This window comes from Sciurus carolinensis, chromosome 3, assembly GCF_902686445.1.
Source record: "Sciurus carolinensis chromosome 3, mSciCar1.2, whole genome shotgun sequence".
NCBI classification, from domain to species: domain Eukaryota; kingdom Metazoa; phylum Chordata; class Mammalia; order Rodentia; family Sciuridae; genus Sciurus; species Sciurus carolinensis.
In genome coordinates this window covers 5,024,671-5,042,920 of record NC_062215.1, presented here as the reverse complement: position 1 = coordinate 5,042,920, position 18,250 = coordinate 5,024,671, and the positions used below count along the sequence as shown (strand labels likewise).

Genomic DNA, 18,250 nt, shown 5'->3' with positions numbered 1-18,250 from the left:
GTGGATCTGGTCCCCATTCACTCAACAAACAGATGCTGGCAGGTCCAAGACTACAATTCCATAAAGAGCCAGGTCAATTTAAAGATCAGATGGGGTGGAGGTACCTCTAGGCTAGAGCACAGATGTGCAGGTTCCCCCAAGTCTTCATGTGCATAAAGGTGTACTGACTGGGACATGGATGTCCTGATTTCTTTTTTCTGTTTTACTGTTATCATAATTTAGTCCACTTGTGTAAAGATTTCTCTCACACATAACTTCTGATTAAAATGATTAGGTAAAACTTTTAAAAGTTTGATTGACTTTAGACTAAATACCCGGGTGTGCTGGAGAAGTTTTAGTTTGGTCCATTATCATTTTACTATTGTTATCCAAGATTCACAGTTGTAGTAATACCCCTTGTGAACTGCCTCTCAGAGATTTATCTTTTTGAAATACCATATCTAAAGGAAGGTAAGGAAGCAAACTATTAAGAACTCCAAGCTCAGCAATAGTTGCTCCATATCCCGATCAATAAAAGTGATGTAAGAAAAAAATGCAAACTACTGCATATTTTTGTCTACTAAAAAATAAGCCAAACTCAAAAAACTGAAGACCAAATGTCTTCTGATATGCAGATGCTAATTCACAATGGTGGGGTGGGGCACTAGGGAAGAATAGAGTTACTTTATATTAGGTAGAGGGGAGTGAGGGAGGGGAAGGGGTATGGGGGTAGGAAGGATAGTAGAGTAGAACAGACATTACTGCCTCATGAACATATATGATTGCATGACCCATGTGATCCTATGATATGCACAATCAGAAAAATGAGAAATTACACTTCATTTATGTATAAAATGTATAAATGTATTCAAATTCAAAATGTATAAATGCATTCTACTGTCATATACCACTAATTAGAACAAATAAAAATTAATTAAAAAAATAAAGTATATATAAAATATTTTTCCAGTTAAGGAAAATAAAAGTGCCTAATTCAATTCAAAAAAATAAAAATAAAAATAAAAGTGCCTAATTCAATTCAAAAAAATAAAAATAAAAAGATGTGTGCCTTCTTTGGCACTGGTTTCACAAAATCATAATCAGCCAGTTTTGTTAAATTACCGACGATCCATAGCTCTATTCTGGACCTTTCTAACACAGCTCTTAACGCATGCCCATCTCTGCAAGGATTCATTCTCTGGCACAAAAGCAGTGAGAAAAAGGGCTCTGGCAGACAGTCTGCAGGGAGACAGGTTCATTTTCTGGCCACCGCTTCCACCTGGCAGGAACTGGACTTACTGCTGAGAAACCAGCCCGTCTCATTAGCATGTCTTTACTCTACCAAGAGGAAATTGGCTCAGCTCCCGTTCTGACACTTCACTCCCAGATCACCAGAATCCCCATCGGGGCCTATGCTAGAGACAGGGTGGGAGCCATGGGTCCCAGCAAGTCTGGAGAATAACAAGTAAAGGTAAAGAGCAGACAGCCGAGCTGGGTCATGGGCCAGCAGTTCAGATGGGCCGATTCTCACTCAACTGGAAGCCTTGTGATGCTCTCTCCTCGGTGGTCAAAATCCTCCTGCGCCTCCAACGCTGATGCCACAACCCAGCGACTGGAGGCAGGTACCTCTTTAAAGGAAGGTATGCGTCTGCAAACACGCACAGTAACTCCAGACATTTCAGACACGCTTCGCCATCCCAGAGCTGCGGAGGGTCCATCCGAGCGCCTCTGACACTCAGACTCCCAAACATTTCTGTCGAAAAACTGATGCCTTTTCCTTCTGACAGCGTCTGGGGAGCTCCGGCACTGCGCCCGCCGGTTCGGCCCCCTCCTCCAGCAGGCAGCCGAAGCTTTTCCAGGAGAAACCCAGCTCTAAGCTTCCCGGAGGCACGGGATGCGGCAGCCCAGAGGCAGCACCTGGCACAGGTGCCGGGCGCCAATGCGGAGTCCGCAGCGCTGCGCGCGGACCGCCTGCGCCGCCGCATCCCCGCGGGCGCGCGTCCCTGTCGCAGGGCAGATTACCATGGAGGCTGCTCACGTCCTCAGTGGAGGGTGACCTCGGCGACCCCGCAGGCGCCAGCGCAGCCCCTGGCCGGGGCGAGGGGCGACCTCGGCCTCCTCGACGCCCTCCCGCGCGGAAGGCGGTTTGGGAGCCACCTCGGCCACCGGGTCGCGGCCCCGCGCAGCGCCCCCGACGCGCTGCCCTCCCCGCTCCCGCTCCCCCGGCCCTCACCGGACTTGGGCGGGTAGCGGTACACAGAATTGGACGGGATGTCCACCTCCTCCACGCCCGCGTGCTGCCGGCTGGTCAGGGCCCCCATGGCCGCTGCGGAGCCCCGCCGGCCCTGGCGCCCCGCCGCCCTCCGCGCCTCACCGCGGCCGCCCGCCCCGCGCCCGCTGCGGGGGTCGGCTGCCCGCCGCGTCCGGCTGGGCTGCGGCGCTGCGGCTCTGGCAACGGGGGACCCCCGGCGCGCCGCGCACCATCCTCCGCCCGGCACCGCGGCGGCACCTCTGCCGAGGGGGCTCGGGGCTGGGCCGGGGGCGCCGCCGCCGCAGGCCGCGTGATGTCAGCGGCGGCTCGCGCGGGGACCGCGGCGGCCCAGCCAATGGCGCGGCGGGGCGGGAGCGCCCGCGCTGGGCCAACCAATGGGCGGCGAGCTGCGGCGGGGCCGGCAGCGCGTGCTTCGCGCGGGGCCTTGACCAGAGCGGCGCGCGGGGCCGCGGCCGGGGCGGGGCGGGGAGGCGTCCGGCCTGCCTGTTCGTCCAGGTTGGGTGACCGCGCGGGGAGGCGCCTCCTCCCGCCGCCCGGCGCTCGCGCGCCTGCCTTTGTCCCGCATCCCAAAGCCTGCGGCCCCCGCCTCGCCCCGCCGCTCCGCGGCCCCCGGCTGCCTGTCCTGTCCCACCCTCGGCATCTGCCAACGTCTGCTGTCAGACACCCCGCACAGGGGCGCGCGGTTCGGACGGGTTCCCGAGGCGTTAACATCTGTCCTGACCCCTGCACCTGAACCCCAGGTGCTCTGCCGAGCGCTCGTCCCGGGCCCGGTAAGACTAGCCGATGCTGGTGACTGTCTAGGAAGATGTGGCCAACCCTCTCCCAGTCGGAACTTTGTACATGCTGTTTATGGTTCCCTTGGAAAACTCAGCCCCAAAGTTAGGATCAACTCAGGATAAGATAAAGGCATTCACCCGCTGCCAGTAACTTGGAAACTGGACCCTGGAAACTTTGGCAAAGCTTTGCATGTGACATTGCGATTGAAGAAAGTCATCATAGAGGAAAAGGACCAGGCAGGACTGACTTGGGGGCTCCCTTGATAAACACAAAGAAAAAACAGTGGGAAGCTTGGGCAGGCAGAAGACGTCATTCCAAAGCTTAATTACAGCCACTTGTGTTTTCAACGTTTTATTTATTTGTGAGTCTGGTGGGTTGGCTCCCCCGCCCCCCAGAGGCGTACTAATCAGCAAAAATTACAGTTGCTAGAACATGACCAACGACTTTCAACAATATTGAGAATACAGTTTGGAGTAACTAGTTTCTTTGATTAGGTGTGTAAAGCTATTTTTAGAGTCCAGCTCTTTCCTGATTATATTTTACATTTTCCATCACCCTCTTTTCAGTGCCAGCCACCAGCTTGCTGCTAAAGTTACATACTCAAAATTGCCTTGGTTTTCTCCAGGGTCTTCAGGATGGCAGGAACACAGTTCCTGTCATTTACACTGACAGATGCTGAAGAGAGAGTAAGTTAGAGGCAAGTCCCCGCCCCCAACAACCTCTTATAGGCCCCAGGGATCCATGGCAAAGTTCCCACCTCCCCTGTGACAGCTGGCCCTAACCAGCTTCTAGAAGGTTTCTGAACATAGCTATGGGAGGGAACTTGGGTCCTCCTGCATACTCCTGTCTCCACACACAAGTTCTACCTTGTAATTGCTTAGTAAAGGCAAAATACAAGTCATGAAGAATCTAGAACCGCCTCAAAATAGGCCTTCACCATGTCACAGAGTAAAATGTTGCTTTATAATTTCGAGCTCTGTTCAGAAGCCTTTGTTCTTCCTGACCTCAGCATTTTGTAAAGGGGTCGTCCCTCCCTTTTGTGGGTTTATTTGTGTCTAAGTGTTTCCTTTTCTCAGCCAGGGTCAGGCAGGCAGCTAATTCCTGTTGCTTACAAGGTATCTACTCTACTCCCACCTCAGCCTGCTCAAGCCTGGGACTCGGGTTCCTCCCCTCTTTGATAACAATCCTAAACTCAGAATTTGGTTCCTCCTCCCATGAAGGAGTCATGAGTCCAGTGCTTGGAATAGTAAAAGAACACAGGCATGGGCCCTATAATATTAGTGGATGTTTATTGAATATTCTTTATATGCAAGGCCTTGTGTGTGTGTGTGTGTGTGTGTGTGTGTGTGTGTGTTTTATTTAGATGCAAAAGAGGTTTATTCAACTCTCAGTTTTGGAGGTTCAAAGTCCAAATAGTAGTTGGACACAGTGGTACATACCTGTAATCTCAGCAACTCAGGAGGCTGAGGCAGAAGGATCACAAGTTCAAAGCCAACCTCAGCCAGTTAGTGAGGTCCTAAGCAACTCAGCGAGACTCTGTCTCTAAATCAAATACAAATAAAAGGGGAGCTGGGGATGTGACTTAGTGGTTAAATGCCTCTGGGTTCAATCCTGGTACAAAATAAATAAATAAATAAATACCACCCTTATTTTACAGTTGAAGAAACCAAAGCAGAGAAAGAGCACTGACTTCGAATTGGACAAATCAAGAATCTAACTTTGGGTCAAACTCTTAGAATTTTTACCTGTTTTCTCAGCTAAAACTAGTTCAGCCACCAGTGGCTATTGCTGAGATGTAATAACTGAACCAAGATTCATTATAAAAAGAAATGATGACCAGAGACAGAAGGGAAAGGGGGTAGTTTAGAAAACTTCTAGATCAAAGAGATTTTCTGTGAAATAATTGGGTTAGAGTCTCACAGTCAACAGGGTAATCACATCATGTTACAGTTTGGAAAGAGAACCTCAGTCAGTGCCCAGGGCAAAGGTGAGATAAGAGCCAGACCTTCCAAGCAGCCACATCTTCAGGGGACGGGCCCTGCATTCCTCTCTGGTCTTTCCTAGGCTCTGCGCAGCTCCCTTGCCAGAGATCTGGGCCAGGGAGAGTGCCCGGGGGAGAAGTCAGCACAGAGGAGAGGAAAAATTCAGAAGACTGCTGTCCAGAGAGCCATAAAAAAGCTTTTAAGTGGAAAACATGGTCTAGGGAAGGTTGAACACTATGCATAGGGAGATTGCATGCGAATAGCAGGTCTCCTTAGTGTCAGTATCCTCCATGCTGTGGATGCAGCCCTTGGGAGAATTCCCACAGAAAACCCAGTATTTGAGGGTCTTGGGGTTTCCTTTAAGTATCTGTAGAAGGCAGGAGTAAAAGCCAAATATTTTATCAGGTTTGAGCCTTCTCAAACTTGGGTCTAGGGGAGAAAACAGAAGGCTGGAGGAAGCACAGGGACAAGTAATTTCTAGGTCAGCTAGCTCCTTTGAGCTTTTTTAACTCTGTTCAGTTTGGCTGTCCTGGTTTCAGCCCAGATGTGCATTTTCCACCCTTGGAACACACGCACTCATTTCTACAGATTCCTGTAACAGGAAGGGCTGAGAGCCTGCAGGTGAAGCTGACAGGCGCTGCCCTGGAGCACACCATTCCCCAGGCAGCAACACAAATAGGCCAGCTGCTGCCTCAGGTAACCCAGGGAGCGGAGACAGGCCCCTGCCTCGGGGAAAGAAAGGTTAGAGCCCTGGCTGTCCTGAATAAGTACAGATCTCTCCAAAAGGTAGGGCCAGTCAGCAACCCACAGGCCCTGAACCCTCTCCAGGTCCTTTGCCAGTGGCTATGGTGGATTAAAGTCAAAGCCACCAGCAGAGAATTTCATATGGTGCTCCAGTTTTGTGGGCTAGGTTAATGCATAGAGGAGTGAGATTCTAAACACCTCAGGACCCTACAAAGCTGCTTCTGGCAACCTAAGGTTCTCAGTTAAGGGAGATAACCTTGTCCATTAAGAAGTCAGCAACTGGGCTGAGGATGTAGCTCAGTTGGTAGAGTGCTTGCCTTGAAAGCACAAGGCCCTGCATTCAATCCCCAGCACCACAAAAAAAAGAAGTCAGCAACTGCAGGGCACGTTGACCCACACCTGTAATCCCAGCAGCTCGGGAGACTGAGGCAGGAGTATCTCCAGTTCAAAGCAACCTCAGCAGATTAGAGAGGTACTTAGCAACTCAGCAAGACCCTGTCTCTAAATAAAATATAAAAAAGGGCTGAGAATGTGACTCAGTGGTTCAGCACCCCTGGGTTCAATCCCTTGTACCAAAAAGGAGGAGGAGGAGAAGAAGCCAGCAGTTGCTAGGCATGGCAGCATACACCTGTAATCCCAGTAACTCAGGAGACTGAGGCGGTAGGATCACAAGTTTGAGGCCAGCCTGGGCAATTTAATGAGATCCTGGGGATGTAGCTCGGTGGTAGAGCACTTGCTAGCATGCCTGAGGCCCTGGGTTCAGAACCCAGCACTGGGGGGAAAAGGAAATTGGCAATTGGGTTTTCCTATTTTGCTTCTGGTCAAAGTGAATTCCTCTTTGTTTTCATCCTCAGGACTGTTCAAATGGTTGCAAATCTCAGTTGGGTTTGTAGCTTCTTGATTTACTTTTCAAGTTAAAAGGAAAATGAAAGACGATTTGTTTATGCCTCCCGGGGTGGCAGGAACCAGTGGGAAGTGCATGAAGTGCCTGGGTAGACCTCGCTGTGTGTCGTGTTTATCCCAGGAGCCTCAACTGCCTCTTCCTGGTTCTGCCCTGCTATCCAGGCATCTGGCGTTTGGAAAAATGAAGGGCCTGAGACATTGTCCCTGTTCAAGAACTAGTTTAAAGAAATCAGGAGGTTCATCCCGTTTTGCTTTACTGTAGTCACAGATGGTTCCTATAAAGTTCCAGACCCTGCGAGCTTGCTTCTGCACTGCATGTCCCCACTGCCTTCATTTCCCTCACTGTTGGCCCTGCCCTTCTTTCCCTTTGGAATTCACCCCACCTGGGGCTGCACTTTTTTTTTTCCCCCAGTACTGGGGGTTGAATCCAGGGGCACTCTGCAATTGAGCTACATCTCTAGCCCGCCCCGCCCTTTTGAGACAGGGTCTTGCTGAGGCTGGCCTGGAGTTTGCAATCATCCTGCTGCAGGCTCCCGAGTTGCTGGGATGACAGGCGTGTGCCACTGTGCCCACCAAGGGGCTGCACGTTCTGCGTGGTAATCAGTGTGAAAAGAATGTGCCACTAATGTTGCAGCCTGGTATCCTCTCTGCTGCTCTCTCACTTTTCTCAAGGCAGAGACCAGGCAGACACAAAGAAGCCCACCATCTGTCTCTTAATACCAAGGGAACTGGAATGTGACAGAGGCAGTGTGGTAACAGCCCAAACCTTTCTTTAGCAAAATAAATACTCAATTGCGGTTACTTAGAAGATCAAAGGAAGAAAGTGAGAGCACATTCTCTTCCTTCTCCCAGGGTTCCTCGGTTTCCCCCACCCACTCGTCTCTCTTTTTTCTTTTTTTCCAGTGCTGGGGATCTAAACCAGAGCCTTGCACATGCCAGGCAAGTGCTCTGCCTCTAGCCTACACCCCCACCCCTCTTAGGTTTTCTGGAAAATGTCCTAACCCAAAATGATGGCACAAACCTATACTCTTAGTTACTTGAGAAACAGACAGAAGGATCTCAGGTTTGAGACCATCCTGGGCAACTTAGGGACACCTTGCCTTCAAATTAAAATAAAATAAATGGGGATGAGCTGGGTGCAGTCCGGGCACACCTGTAATCCCAGCAGCTCAGGAGCCTGCGGCAGGAGAATTGCGAGTTCAAAGCCAGCCTCAGCAAAAGTGAACTACTAAGCAACTCAGCGAGACTCTGCCTCTAAATAAAATACAAAATAGGACTGGGGGTGTGGCTCAGTGGTCAAGTGCCCCTGAGCTCAATCCCCAGTTCCAAAAAACCAAAAACGAAAAACAAGGATGCAACTCAGCAGTAGGATGTGTGCCTAGCATGTGCAAGGCCCGGGTTCCAACCCCAGTGCTGCAAAAGAGAAGAAAAGAAGATGTGTTTCCTGGCTGATTCATCATGTTTGGAAGCAACCTTAGAGATGGAGTTCCCTCACCTGACAGATTTGCTCAAGACCAAACCAGTGATAGTGACAGCTCAGAATACAGGGATCCCTGGTTCCCTGTGCTTGGCTGTGGGAAGCTGGTGCTGTTAGCTTGGCTTTTTTTTTTTCTTCTTCCTTTCCTTTCCTTTTCCTTCCCTGGTTCCTTTCTCTTTTTTTGTTTTTCAAGTTGAGCTGTCTCCTAGAGCTGGTCTTAGAGGACAACCCAAATCACAGAAGAAGCTCAGAGTCCCAGCACAAGCACACACTCATGTTCTGCTGTTGTAAGAACAGTGCCAGCAAGCAATAAACTCTACCTGCATGAACGTTATACATAACCATGTTCAGGTTGGCTAAGAAAATCCCGGAGCTGCCTTCAGCTGGACACTCCTCTGCCCACCCTCTCTCTGAAAATGGAGCTGAGGTCAGGGCTGCAGAACATGAACCCATTAACCCGTCAACCCTCAACCTCAACCAGTCACCTAACTCCTCCCAGGCACAGGAACCAAAGGGCAGATTGGAAACGAGAGTAGCCACTGAGGGTTAGGAGATCAGCCTCTCAGCAAGGGGGTGATGAGCATTACATTCACAGCTAATAGTGTGTCCCAGCTAAAGTCCGCCACAGACCAGCAATTCATTTACAATGACACATTTATTCCTGAGCTAACTGCTTATTTATTTAAGCGATAACTATGGTCCTATTAGGGCACTTCAAAGCCTGCGTTGAGCCTGACAAAGCAGTAAACAGAGATACCATTCACTGTTGTGATTCTCCCAGTAAACTTTGGAAGCCTTAGATCTTTCCTATGCACCATGAGGTTTATGTTTGTTATATTGCTTAGTTGTATACTATCATCTTTTCTATTCTGAGATGAAATCTGCATATGAAAAGAGGTTTGGCAGTTTCATTATTGTCCTCTCTGGTCTTCTTAGCCCACAATCTTCCCTCCTTTCATCTATTTAAAAAATTGCTTTCAGGCTAACTTTACTTATATGCAGCTGTCATCCTGTCTCTCCCTTGCCCTCCTATCTTTAGTGGCTCCCTGTTACTTTATAGGACACAGACAGTTCATCCCTGAGCCTCTTCCACCCTCTCCACCCTCCATTCAAATGCAGCTTATCATTCCTGCTCATGTTTTGGTTCATGAAAAAACCTTCCATGAGCTGGGCAAGGTGGCACACACCTGTAGTCCTAACTACTTGGGAGGCTGAGGCAGGAGGATCATGTTAAGGCCAGGTTGGGCCACTTAGTGAGACTGTCTAAAGATAAAAAAAAAAAAAAAGGACTCAGGGTGTAGCTGTATGGTAGAGCACTTGCCTGGCATGCACAAATCTCTGGGTTCAATCTCCAGTACCACAAAACAAACCCCAGCACAACACCTTCCATGTGTGCTCTTCCCACTCCTGTCTGTCCAGGTGAATTGCACTCAGCTGAAATTCTACCTCCTCCGTGAAGCCATCTCTGAGAACTGCAGCCCACGGGGGGGCGGGGGGCTCATCTTTCTCAGAAGTCTTGTTGCATGAATTATTTTCTGTATAATTCATTCGGTACTTCCATGCAAGCCTTCTCCAGCCTCGAAAGGCACAACACAGGGCTGGGGTTGTGGCTCCGTGCTAGAGTGCTCGCCTAGCATGCGTGAGGTCTTGGGTTTGATCCTCAGGAACACATGAAAATAAAATGAAGGTATCGTGTCCACCTACAACTAAAAAAAAAACAAAACAAAAAGTATTTTAAGAAAGAGAAAGACAAATATAAGGTTCTGGGGTCACACAGACGAGGATCAAAATCCAGCTCTTCCGTTATTGGCCTTGGAGAAGTTCTTCCACCTCTCTGAGCCATACTTTCCTCATCTGCAAATGAGCCTGAGAACAGCAAAGAGCTGTTTGAGTGTTGGACAAAGTATGGGAAGCCTTGGCGAAATTCCTGGCACAGAGCAGGAGCTCCATAAAAACTCACTTTTTTTTTTCTTCTTTTGGTAAGAAGGATTGAACCCAGGGGTGCTTGACCACGGAGCCACATCCCCAGAGCCACATCCCCAGCCCTTTTTATTTTTTATTTTGAGACAGGATCTCAAAAAAGCTACCCTTTTTAAATCTAAAAAAACAACAGGGGCTGGGGAGATAGCTCAGTCGGCAGAGTGCTTGCCTTGCAAGCACAAGGCCCTGGGTACGATCCCCAGCGCCACAAAAAAAAAAAAAAAACAACTTTTTTTTCAAGTCATACTCAGAATTCCAGACCCAAGAGGTGTGTTCAAGGTCCTGCCTTCCTTGCGCAGATGACAAACTGAGTCCCATGCCCCAGCAGCTGGAGGCAGAGCCCCGGGCTCTGAACTCCCAGGTCATCACCTTCCCATGCCTGCTGGGACTCAAAATGCTAGGAACACATCTTCCCTGTCACAGGGGTGACGGCTGCTAAAGGGCCAGAAAAAAAGACAGCCTGCTCCTCTCCTTTCCAGAAAAGCAGCAGCCCACACTTGCCTAGAAATAGATGGGACCCCCCCATGGCTCTGTCCCCCTGTGGTCTGGGTCAGCCATTATTGGCAGGGTTGGATGTCAAGGGTCAGAGGTTGTAGCCATTATGAACTTCTTACTCACGTGTCATTTGCTAACTGGAGAGAAAGTTCACTGATGTTGGGGCCTGCTCTCCGGAGCTGATTGTTCAGGAATTTTGCCAGCCTGTTGATAACATTGGGTAGCTTCAAACTGACCATAATGAGAGTATTTACAGGGGGGAACCATCAAATGTGAATCAGGCCATCCCTTATTCCCTGGGGCCAGTTTACCAGCATCCCCCTGGCCTTATCTCTTTAATCCCCCAGAAGGAATAGGCACTTGTTTTCCATATAGTAAGTGCTCACTAAATTAACAACCATTTAAATATGTATTAAGAATAATCAAAACAGGGCTGGGTGGTTTGGGACTATAGTCCCAACTATTCAGGAGACCCAGGCAATAGGATCCCTTGAGCCCAGAAATTCAAGGCCAGTCTGCAGCAGCATAACCAGATCCTGTCTCTAAAAATCTTGAGTGTATATGTGTGTGTGTGTGTGTGTGTGTGTGTGTGTGTGTGTGTTACTGGTGACCTTGAAAATGCTAGGCAAGTGCTCAATCACTGAGTTGCACCCAAACCCAAGAACAGTCACTTTTGGCAGGTGGGGGGCAGAGTGCTTTGAGGTATTGGAGACCAAACCCAGGAGCTCGCATATACTGAGCAAGTACTTTACCACTGAACTACATCTCCAGTGCTTTATGTTTTTTATTTTGAGAACAAGATCTCTGATTACAGGTGTGTACTGCCATGCTGGGTTCCCAAACACTTTTGATGCATTCTCACATTTAATCTTACAAACAGCCCTAGGACATCACAGCTATTATTGTTCTCACTTCCCAGATGGGAAACTGAAGCTCAGCTAGTCACAGGGAGCAGGAACTTGCCAGAGGTTCATCAGAGTCCAAAACACAGGACTTGTTCATAGACGGCCACTCAGAGTCTCTAAGGGAAAGCCTGCACAGTTCCAGACCTGCTGACTGCTGAGTCTGCAGAGTGGTCCCTGGTGCCAGTGATCAAGGCCACGGCGTGGGGACTTCTCTGTCACCTTGCTTTTCTCCAGGTTTACTGTTTCTCCCTACTCACTTCCTTCTACAGTATCTCCTTATCTGAATTAGGACCCTTGTCTCAGCAAGCTTTGGGACCTGCATCTCCTCTTGTCCCTAGAAGTCCTTTTTGGTTTTAAACCTCTCTCCAAGCCAGGTAGAGCGGCACACACATCTAATCCTAGCTCCTCAGGAGGCTGAGGCAGGAGGACTGTAATTTCGAGGCCACCCTGGGCAATTTAGCACAACTTGATCCTGTCTCAAAATAAAAAAAATTAAAAAGGTCAGGCATAGTGGTGCACACCTGTGATCCCAGTGGCTTGGGAGGCTGAGGCAGGAGGATCTCCAGTTCAAGCAACTCAGTGAGACCCTGTCTCTAAATAAAATATTAAAAAGTCCTGGGAATGTGACTCAGTGGTTAAGTGCCCCTGAGTTCAATCCCTGCTACCAAAAAATAAATAAAATTAAAAAGGGCTGGGAATGTAGCTCAGCAGTAGAATGCCCTGGGTTCAATCCCAGGAGTGCAAAACAAAACAAGAAAAACAAAAACAAAAACAAACCTCTGTCCAAGAGCTTGATGGGATGAACACGCTCTGGACCCCGCGCTTTCGCAGCCACCTGCCTTCGGAACAGATGGATGCCCTGCCTCGTGACTTGGCCCTTTCTGAAAACTGGGCTCCTTATGCACTCTGGTCAGTGGGTCAGCTGTGGTCTGGAAGCTTCCTGAGGGCAGCACACTAGGTCTTCTCTGGCTGCTCCCAGGCCCCACGGCATGTCAGGCAAGGACTAGCGTGTCATGGCGAGGACACGGGTGGAAACCTGGGGGTTTCCCAACTGTGTTGTGTACATCCAGTGCTCTTGTGCTCAGCCAACACTTCCTTCCTCTTTATGCAGAACACTGGCCCCGTGTTTGTGAACAGCACCTTGTGCTGGGTCCACAGGATGATGGAGAGCTTGGGCTCTTAGGGACAGGAAGTAGCACTTGGTCATTTGCCCTGGAGGGGCTCTGTTCCTGAAGGCAAAGGGGACCTTTCACCTCCAAACCTGCAAAACAGTTGAGGCTTTATTTTAAACAAATTCTTCTTTTCTAGGACTCTCTCTCTCTCTCTCCTCTTGAAATTTTCTGAAACCTCATACATTATCTCATCAGCAACCTCATTCCTCTTTAAACATTTGTTTCCTTTCTGCCAAATCCTAGTCAATTTTAACATAATTCACTCCATTTTAATCCCCAGTACTTCCTTTTTCCCTCCCTTCTTCCCTCCCCCCACCCCTTTCCTCTACTGGTCTTCTATTTATTTGTTGTGTTTTTAATTAGTGCATTACAGTTACACATAAAAGTGGAATTCATGGTGATACAGTCACGCATGTACCTAGCATAGTTTGGCCAGTTGACTCCTAGTCATTTTAAATTCCCTCTGTAAAGCCGAGGAAGTAGCTTAGTAGTAAAGTGCTTGCTTAGGACTCAGCACCACAAAAAATAAATTAGATAAAATAAAAGAGTTGGCTCAGTGGCACACGCCTGTATTCCAGTGACTGCAGAGGCTGAGGGAAGAGGATTGAAAGTACTAGGCCAGCCTCAGCAATTTAGCGAGACTGTGTCTCAAAATAAAAAATAAAAAGGGCTGGGGATGTAGCTCAGTGGTAAGTGTCCCTGGGTTCAATTCCCGGTGCCATAAAATAAATAAATAAAAGTAACCGAAATAGCTGGGCACAGTGGCACACGCCTGTAATCCCAGTGGCTCAGGAGGCTGAGGCAGGAGGATGGAGAGTTCCTGCCAGCCTCAGCAACAGTGAGGCACTAAGCAACTCAGTGAGACCCTGTCTCTAAAGAAAATACAAAATAGGGCTGGGGATGTGGTCGAGCGCTCTGAGTTCAACCCCCGGTAACTGACCCCCCCCCAAAAAAAATAAACTCCCCATGTGACTCTGAGAGGTGGAGATAATCAAGAATGAACAGGGTGATCCTCACTGCCCGATGGGTTGGCTGCCTGAGGGGAGAGCATGGTGAGTGCACCAAGGTGTCCCCACACCCTGTTCTGTTCTGCGTAAGTGGACAACTGCTTTGCTGCCCCTGGCAGTTCAGGGAGGGCACACAAACCTTCAGGGCCCTGAAGGTGATCAACCCCAGGCTGCAGCATTTCACTGCTGACACGCCACTCTCCAGCCCTCTTGCTCTACATTCCAGATGTTGCAGAGGGTCAGACTGAAAATATTTGGGGCTTTGTGGTCTGTGGCACCGAGCCACTCAACTCTACCTTGGCACAGAGGTGGTCTTACATAATACATAAACAAATAGGCGCAGCTGGGTTCTGATAAATCTTTATTTACAAAAAAATGAACCCGAGGGCTACAGTTTGCCACCTTGGAGCCGCAAGACAGCAAGACAATGGAAGATTCCACAGTCTGGATCATGATGTCACTGCCCAGAGGGGAGTTTTTCTTGAGTCACCAAACTGCGGCAGACTTTGTATGGGTGAGAAGAGCTGTAGGACTGCGTTGCCTCAGCTGGCGTAGCCTAACCCGATGAATCTGAGGCATCTCTGGGCCAACTGGACATGTGTGCCACTTTTTGTGGAGAAAAGAGATTCCACTGCCCTTCTCTTCTACTGCAGGGAGCACACCCCTTGCAGCATCTGCCCATCAGATGGACTTGCCCTGGGCTTGCCCTGCAGGTGCACCAAATGGGTCTCGGTATGAACTTGCTTTGATCTGAACTCTTCCCTCTTTGAAAAGTTCCTGTCATGGCCCTTCTGTTTATCTCAGTCCTTCCCAGTTTCAGTTTTCTGTGTTCTAAGGTGCTTCAGACTGTGTGCTTATGACCCATAATTGTCAGTCATATGGGGTCAGAGGATAGAGGAGAAGCCAGCTCTTGCAGTGAAGTATCCAGGGTTAAATGGAGAGAGGGATCCCGCCACTTTCGCCACACCCCTAAGGCACTGTTCCCGAAATGCCATGTATAGGATTAAGAAGAAAAAGAAGCATGGGAATGATGATGGAAGCAGATTTGAGGAATAACAGTCTCTGGTGAAGAAAGGAGGGTATGCATTTGGGAATGGTCATGCAAGCAGCTTCAAAGACACTGGTCTTGGACTTCTTAAGTTCTGGGTTGGGTACGTGGGTGACTATGATTTTAAAAATAATGAGGGAGGGCTGGGGAGATCGTTCAGTTGGTAGAGTGCTTGCCTTGCAAGCACAAGGCTCTGGGTTTGATCCCCAGTACCGCAAAAATAAATAAATAAATAAATAAATAAATAAATAAAATAAAATAATAATAATAATAATGAGGGGGTGGGAGGTGGAGAGGGAGGGGGAAGTGCTGGGGAGTGATATTGGCCAAATTATATTGTTATGTTGTATACTGTGTGCATGTACAAATATGTAACAACAAACCCATCAGTATATACAGCTATGATGCAGCAATAAAAATGTGGGAAAATTATGTACATAGGTTGTACACATGCTTTCAGTGTATGACGTATTTCTCCAATTTAAAATAGGTGTGTCAGTTAGGGAGGCTGGCTCAAACCTGAAACCACAGGCCTCCTGTGTTTTGGACACAAGGAAGGAGCTAGGGAGGCCCAGGTCCAGGCCTACTGGGTCCTGTCCCCTCCAGAGAAAGTAACCAGAAGTCCTGAGTCTGAGCTAACAATGGAGTCCCTGAGAAGGAGGTGTCTCCTCAGGAGGCTGTCCCTCTGCCTTCCCTTTGTTTTCTAGTCCTGTGTCTGGCCAAGCGTCCCTTTGAAAGGATTGCCAGGACTCACCTACCACAAGACACACCTAAGGAGGTGGGGCCACCTTATCACTGGGCTGGCAGGTACAGGACAGAAAGTACAGGCCAGAGTGCTGCTTTTGGTAAATGCCATTTACTATACTGGGAGAGGTGTGGCCTTTGTCACAGTGAGACAAGTGATATTTTGTGAAAAAACGTAATGTGGTATCAACTAGCACGAACCACTCATCACTGAAGGATCAGCTTTGACATTTCTGCCACCTCCAACCACACTTCAGGATTTTGTCAGTACCATCCAGGAAAAGCTAGAGGAGGCAGGGCTGGAAGGAGGGATTAGAGACTGGACTCAAATCTCAGCTGCACTTGAAGGAGTGGCACCTGGCTTTGAGCAGACTGCCTTAGCCTCTCTGGCTTGCCTGCTCCTCTTGTCTGCTAAATGGGGCATCGCATGGTCCCATCGCCCTGGATCGCTTGTTAAATGAGGAAATCCCAGTAAAGCATTCAGACAGAGCTGGGTTCCCGTCAGTCCTCAGTAGGCAGAGCTGTTCTCCCTGAGAGCACTGGGATTTGCTGGGATAGAAGAGCACGAAGCCTCCTTCCTCTTAGAGGCAAAAGACTAAGGGGGAAAACGCTTTCAAAGTGGCAAAGTCCACTTAGCACCCGCACCCAGCAGTACAAAGACCATAAATTTGCAGTTAAAATAGCAGCAAAATATAAGTTGCATTAAAGAAACGAAAGCTAGCAGAAGCATTTAGAAGTCCAGAAAAGCAAAAGGAGACCATTGAAACACCAGCTCCTCCCAGGTCAGAGTCTTTGAGGGTTCCGGGGGTCAGCCGCTCATTCCCCGTGTCTTTTTGTGCTTCCCTTCCCACTCACCCTCCTCTGGCAACACCTTTTGGCTTCCCTGGACACCCTGTCCTTTTGCTCTGGATGGATCCCAGGGCCTCACCCATTCTAGGCAAGGGCTCTACCGCCTTGTCCTGGTAGTCTGAAGCAACAGGAGGGAAACAGGAAATAAGAATTATAGGAAGGAAGAGAAGGAAGGGGGGAAAATAAAAGGAGGGAAGGAAGGGACGGAGGAAGGAAATGACTTTGGGATCTACCGAATTTGGGTCTAGTCCCCGTGCTGTTATAAATCTAAGGGTGGGGGTTGCATGACCTTGAGTAGGTTCTGTGCCCTCTGAGCCTCAGGCTTATTGGGAGTTCTGACTGTCAGAGCCCCTGTCTGGAAGGGACCCCCTTGTGAGCCCCACTGAGTTGACAACTGTGTCATTAAGGGAGGTAGTACTGTGCGTAACTACCCCCTCACTCCACCAACTCGTTGCTGGGCAACTTGGGGAAACCGCTCCCCACATCTGTCCCTTAGCTGCCTCACCAGCAAAATGGGACTCCTGGTGGTCGGGAGGCTGGAAAGGAGTCAATAGTCACTGCACACCCAGAGAGGCCAGAGGCACCAGGACTGCACGAAGTGCCTGACAAACAGAGCTGGGAGCTGCGGCCCAGGATTGTGCACCCGCCGGGACTGACTGGTGACCTGCATTCACAACACCCTGGTTAACAGGCACCCGAAATACTGGCTCCCATTGTTTCTTTTCCCAGTTGCTGCAGCACTGCTGGTCCATGACCCTGACCACTGATGTCACCAAGAAGATTTTGTTCTTTCCAGGGCCACTACCGTGTTTTATTTGTTATTAATGAGCATGTTTTTATTGCTCTGCTTTACCTGCCACACATTGTCCTCTCAGATTAAAATAATAACACCTTCAGTTAATAATACCTTGCATTTGGGAAGTTACTTTCATCCCAACAGCTCAAAGCTCTCTCACAAACATGACCTCATTCATTCTCCACGGCTCCCAGGAGGGGAAACTCCTGTTTCCCAGCCACTCCTCCTCAACCCGATTCTCAGAAGCCTGAGTACTGATTAAGCACTTCCACCTCTCAGGCCCACGGATCACAGGAGGACCTCTGCAGCTCTCCCTCCCACTGTCTGGAGCGACTTCACCGCAGAAGATGAGCAGAACCCAAGCCCCTCTGTCTTGGGGCCTTGGGACTCAGGTGTTCACAACTCTGTCCTGGGAATGGTAGATAGACAAACCTTGGTGCTGGGTACAGTGGTGCATACCTGTGATTCCAGGGACTCAGGAGGCAGAGGAAGGAGGATCACAAGTTGGAGGCCAGCCTGGGCAATTTAGTGAGAACTTATATCAAAGTAAAATAAAAAGGATTTGGAATGTAGCTCAGAGGTAGAGCACCCCTGGATCAGTCCCCAGTACCACCAAAATAAAAATAAAATAAAAAGGACTGGGGATGTAGCTCAGTAGTAGAGCACTTGCCTAGCATATGTAAGGCCCTGAGTTTAATCCCCAGTAATGCAAAAAGCAGAAAATAAATTAGGAAATAAACCTTGGGGAACAACTGCCTTGGTGTCTGAGAAATAACAGGTTTGGCAATTTTGGACCCTTGTCTTCCCTGAGAACTTGCTAATTAACATCTGAGGCCATAGGGCTCGTGTTCCTGTAGCCAGACAAGTCTACCCAGAGTAGACTCCACCACTCAAGGCATACAACGCTTGCATGTACTAGTGAAAACCTGGAGCCCTACAATGACACTACTTCCTTGTTCTGGGGCTGCCTGCGGCCTGAGCTCCCTGGCAGTGGAAACTGCTGGCTGTTCACTTTTGTTTTCACCTTGCAATGACAGGAAGAGCAGGGCAGGAAGCTGCACCGTTGTCCCTCCTCTCTGTGGGTTCCACATTCCTGGACTCGGCCAACCTTAGATGGAAA

At 49.1% G+C, this 18,250-nt stretch overlaps 1 protein-coding gene across 4 annotated transcripts in view; it reads right to left on the bottom strand.

The window, feature by feature from the left end:
• Positions 1–2,570, bottom strand: part of Rnf157 (ring finger protein 157) — a 75,914-nt gene extending 73,344 nt beyond the window's left edge. For all 4 annotated transcript variants that reach the window (XM_047543405.1, XM_047543406.1, XM_047543407.1 and 1 more), the window contains exon 1: positions 2,213–2,570. In XM_047543405.1, the coding sequence (XP_047399361.1) occupies positions 2,213–2,300 (88 nt within the window). In that variant the 5' untranslated portion in view covers positions 2,301–2,570. The remainder of the gene's footprint in view (positions 1–2,212) is intronic.
• Positions 2,571–18,250: the final 15,680 nt, after the last annotated feature.